The 5,157-nt window shown below is 44.0% G+C and overlaps 1 protein-coding gene across 1 annotated transcript; it reads left to right on the plus strand.

Annotated features, from left to right (window-relative positions):
• The first annotated feature begins 1,343 nt into the window (after positions 1 to 1,343).
• Positions 1,344 to 2,309, plus strand: LOC133781558 (uncharacterized). The gene is made up of 2 exons (XM_062220600.1): positions 1,344 to 1,425; positions 1,502 to 2,309. Exon 2 carries the CDS (start codon positions 1,661 to 1,663, stop codon positions 2,108 to 2,110), a length of 450 nt encoding a protein of 149 aa, XP_062076584.1. The 5' UTR covers positions 1,344 to 1,425; positions 1,502 to 1,660; the 3' UTR covers positions 2,111 to 2,309.
• Positions 2,310 to 5,157: the final 2,848 nt, after the last annotated feature.

Here is a 5,157-nt window from a genome sequence, read left to right on the forward strand (position 1 = left end):
AAAAAGGCCTTTTTCTGGACAGATGGTTTGTCCCCGTCTCGACATTGTTCGTTCAGGTGGATTCGTAAGTACTCTCGTTACTTTTATTTCTGAGCTCGGAATTTTAGCCCTTAAGTTCATATTTGGCTGAAATGTGTCTCGCTTTTCAGCTAATTTTCAGCGTCCCTCCCCCACTGAGGCAATGAGGGAGCACAGAGACGCCTTGCTCTGACTTCCTTATGGCAGGAGGTCTCTCTCGTATCTACTACATGAGGGCAAGATCCGAGCTTGTGGGTTGTTGGGAGAGGACCAGTCAACCTCTGACTGGTCTAATAAAAAATACGAACGTTGGGAGGAGGTGCCACAGCCCACAAGCGCCCTTCCTCCGAGGAGAGAAAAAAGGGCATCACTCCCAGTTCGCTTGAGAAGTCCGCAATCTGGGAATGAAGCCAACGATGAAGCCTCGAGCTCGGACTCAGATGAAGGTAAAACCTTTCCTACTTCGAGAATGTGGTCCCCCACTTTGTTAAAACACAGGCCCAATAGGTTAGTCTCGTGCCCACAGGATAGATACCACTTCTACATATGGAGTTGGGTAGACGACTGCGTCCATAGGTTTGATAGTGGGCTCGGGAAATACGACACTATGTACACCACGAACGAGGTGTGGAATGGGATAGCTGTGCAGTATGGGACCAATGATTATAGGGACCTCTCGAGGTTATCACCTACTTATAGGGAAGGCACTCCCCCCGCCTCTTCTGAAGACGGGGGAATTTCATGGTCCCCAAGCTCGAGCTCGGGGGAGAGTTCCAATTAGGTTTCTTCTATCATCACTCTATATGTCTGTGATACTGAAGTAACTTGTACACTTCTCTTTTACTGACTCACTGTGTTGTGACTTGTGCAGGCGAGATGGACTCCGACCTTGACGCCCTCATCGACAATGCAGGCGCCAAGAGGAGCAAACGCCCTAGGGCGGGGTCACTGAAGGCCATCCATCTGGGCAAAGGCTCCAAGAGATCCAAGAAGACACCTCCCCTTGCCCCGCCGGCTCCGAGCTCTGCTGCTGCGTCGGCTGTCCAGGCCAGCGCCTCCACGACGATGCCATCCTCGCAGGCCGTCGTCTCTGCGGTGGCACCAACTTCGCTGGTTGGTGCCCCTGCCATGGTTGAGTCCCAACCTCCTGTGGTGGGTCAAACGCCTACTGCTCAGCTTTCCAAAAGACCTTCTGCTTCTCGAGTTCAAAAGCTAACAATCTCCACCCATATGGATTCATATGTGGTGGACAATGCTGCCGGACCTCACGGATCTACTCTGATTTCGGATGTCATGTCCCGGATCGGCCAGAGTTATGGCAGTTTCGAAGCTCCCCAGTGGCAGTGCTTAACTGGTACCCGATACCGCACTGTTCTCTACGAGAAGAGTATCGAGCACACTGCTGCGGTAAGTATTCTTCCATATTCCTTTTGTCTTCATTCATACTGACCTGAGGCTAATGGTGGTTTTTTCCTTTTTTCAGGCTCTTGCCTTCACTGCCCAGCTCAATTACGAGCTGAACAACGAGATCCATTCGAGCAGGACTCATGCTCAAGAGGCAAAGGACCTCCACCTTAGAGCGAACGATGATCTCAAGGCGGCGAATACTAAGCTCGAGGCAGTGATTAAGGAGCGTGAGGACATGGCCAAGGAGCTCGGAAAGCTGAGGGCTGAACTCGAGGAGCAAAAGAAAGATAACACTCAGCTTCGGGAGACCAATAAGAAGCTCGAGGAGGACAAAGCCGCCACCTTCGACATCATAGAGGATGCCAAAGCTCGCCTTACTGCTGAGTACAAAGAAAAGAAGGAAAAGGCGGTCGACTCAGCCATGTACCGGATGTGGGCTTATAATGAAGATCTGGACACCAGCTTCCTAGGTCCCCACGAGGCGCCGCTTCTTGAACGATGGAATGCTCGGCTCGAGAAGGAAGAGGCTGAACAACTCGAGAAGGAGAAGGCTGAGCAGCTCGAGAAGGAAAAGGCTGCTCCGGGCACCGTTTCGGAGGAAGCTCAGGAGGATAGTCATGCTATTCGTCCTGGGGGGTCCGGTGCCACTGATGCTGAGAAGGCCAAGGAGACTCCTCTTTCTTGAATCTGACCTCGGGGAGATCAGTTATCGGGGCTGCGTCCCCTTATTTTTGTAATTATTTTAATTTATGCCCACGGGGCTGATACAATTTCTTTTACTATTCTTTTATATGCTTTACATTTCTTGGCTCGAAATATTTTGCATATTTTATATTGATGAACTAGTTATGTTTATTTATTCATACAAACATAGTTTGGACTTAGGCTCGAAATTCGATGCACTTATGCATAGTTTATTCGAATTATCCTCTTCCGACCTCGTTATTTATCAAGGTCGGATATTACTTTAACCATGAACTCAAAAGTACTTATATGGTATGTAATATGAAAGATCTGGTTATATCTTTTTTGTTTAGTCACTTTTCCTCATCCTCAGTTTTTTGCTCCGAGGTTATGAGTTCGAAACTATTTTTCTTTAAGATATTCCAGCCTCGATCTCGACTTATTTCGCAATAGGTTTAGGCTCCTACTTATCATCGATCGATAATTTGGCTGGTTTGTTCCAAACCTGTTAAGTTTGCACATCTGGTTAACTCCAAATATTTTAGGTTTTTGATGGTTCGGTTATGTCCGAACTATCTAAGCTCGCGTATTTGGTTATATCCAAATACTTTATGTTTTTGATAATTCGGTTATGTCCGAACTATCTAAGATCGCGTACTTGGTTACATCCAAATACTTTTATGTTTTTGATAATTCGGTTATGTCCGAACTATCTAAGATCGCATACTTGGTTACATCCAAATACTTTTATGTTTTTGATAATTCGGTTATGTCCGAACTATCTAAGCTCGCGCACTTGGTTACATCCAAATACTTTTATGTTTTTTATAATTCGGTTATGTCCAAACTATCTAAGATCGCGTACTTGGTTACATCCAAATACTTTTATGTTTTTTTTTATTTTTTATTTTTTAAGCTGATGGTATGTATACCAATGATGCCCCCTTAATATCCTATGAGTGTGACCATAGGTTATTAAATTAAGAGAGATTGCAAAAATAAAAAGAAATTACATGTGGAGTAAAATAGACCTTTTATTTGATGAAATTCAAAAACAAATAAACTAATACAAATAGAAAATCATGGTTACAGGCAACACTTCCTGCACTATTGATAGTAAGGTTTAAGGTGTTCGCCATTCCATGCTCGCGGTATCAAGCCCCCGTCTAATCTCGCAAGTTTGTATACGCCAGGTCGGATGACTGACTCTATCTGGTATGGTCCTTCTCAGTTTGGCCCGAGCACTCCAGCTGCTGGATCTCGGGTTGCTAAGAATACGCGTCTCAATACCAGATCTCCCACTCCGAACTTTCGATCCGGAACCCTCTTATTGAAGTATCTCGTCGTTCGTTGCTGGTAAGCAACATTTCTCAGCTGAGCCTCTTCTCTTTTTTCTTCGATCAAGTCTAGGGTTTCTTCGAGCTGAGTATGATTTGAGTCCTGATCGTAAATTTGAGTTCGGATCGTTGGGATTTCAACCTCGATAGGCAACATTGCCTCGCAGCCGTACGCTAAAGAGAACGGGGTGTGTCCTGTTGATGTCCGAGCTGTAGTCCTATATCCCCAAAGGACTTGAGGCAATTCCTCGGGCCATCGTCCCTTTGCTTCCTCCAACTTCTTCTTTAGAGAACTCTTGAGAGTTTTGTTAACGGCTTCGACCTGACCATTCGCCTGAGGGTGAGCCACTGATGAAAAACTTTTTATTATGCCGTTCTTTTCACAAAAGTTGGTGAACAAATCGCAATCGAACTGGGTTCCGTTATCGGAAACGATCTTTCTTGGTACTCCGTATCGGCATACGATGTTCTTTACCACGAAATCAAGAATCTTCTTCGAGGTTATGGTCGCCAATGGTTCAGCCTCCGTCCATTTTGTGAAGTAATCAACGGCGACCACAGCATATTTTACTCCGCCTTTGCCAGTCGGGAGTGAGCCTATGAGGTCGATGCCCCATACCGCGAAAGGCCATGGGGATGTCAACATGGTCAGCTCGGATGGCGGAGCTCGGGGTATCGTGGCGAATCTCTGGCATTTGTCGCACTTCTTCACATACTCGAAAGAGTCCGTCTTGATGGTCGGCCAGAAATATCCTTGGCGTATGATCTTCTTGGACAGGCTATGCCCCCCGGTGTGGTCTCCGCAGAACCCTTCATGAATTTCTTCAATGATCTTCTTAGCTTCGGGAGGGGTTACACATCTAAGCAGCGGCATGGAATATCCTCTTCTGTATAGCTTTCCGTCCAAAATGGTGTAACGAGGAAGTTGATACATCAACTTTCGAGCCTGATTTCGATCTTTTGGAAGAATTCCATTTTCGAGATAATCAACTATCGGGCTCATCCAGGTCGGCTCCGTCTCGATCATACAGACATCTTCTGGCTCGTTAATGCTGGGTGCTGATAGGTGTTCTACAGGTACAACATTCAGCTCTTCATTCTCGGCGGAAGTGGCGAGTCGAGCTAAGGCATCTGCATTTGAGTTTTGTTCTCGGGGAACCTGTTCGATTGCGTAAAATTCGAAATACTCTAATGCGGATTTTGCCTTCTCCAGATAAGCTGCCATTCTTGTGCCACGAGCTTGGTATTCTCCCAAGATTTTTTTATGGAATGTTATTAGTTAAACACTTGGAAAAGAGAACTATGTATATAATATATTTTTGTTTATTATGTTATTAATGTTTATAATTTTATAATATATGAGGCTCTCGTACACTCATCATAATGTTCATTCTGTTATTTTATAATTAAGGGTGCACTCTTAATGCTTACTACTTATGGATGGTTAATTTAATGTTAACAATTAGATTAAGATCAATTATCCATATTTATAGTTGATAATTAATATTTGTGAAAATAAATTTGATTTTTTCAAATTTTTGAAAGGGGTTACCTGATGAAAAACGTATATTTATTATGAAAATATTATATTGTAAACTTTTCATTTTTCAAATGCATGTCAATTTCTAAATATAGCTAGTGTTTCTCATTGGTTGGAAACATCATTAATTATGGAAAAAAAATAATTAAATTCAAAAGTAATGTAGAAAAA

The sequence above is a fragment of the Humulus lupulus genome, chromosome 6, assembly GCF_963169125.1.
Source record: "Humulus lupulus chromosome 6, drHumLupu1.1, whole genome shotgun sequence".
Classification (NCBI taxonomy): domain Eukaryota; kingdom Viridiplantae; phylum Streptophyta; class Magnoliopsida; order Rosales; family Cannabaceae; genus Humulus; species Humulus lupulus.

What these genes read in the sequence shown, in the direction of transcription:
- LOC133781558 (XM_062220600.1), top strand. Translation starts at nt 1,661, where the DNA reads ATGGCCAAGGAGCTCGGAAAGCTGAGGGCTGAACTCGAGGAGCAAAAG.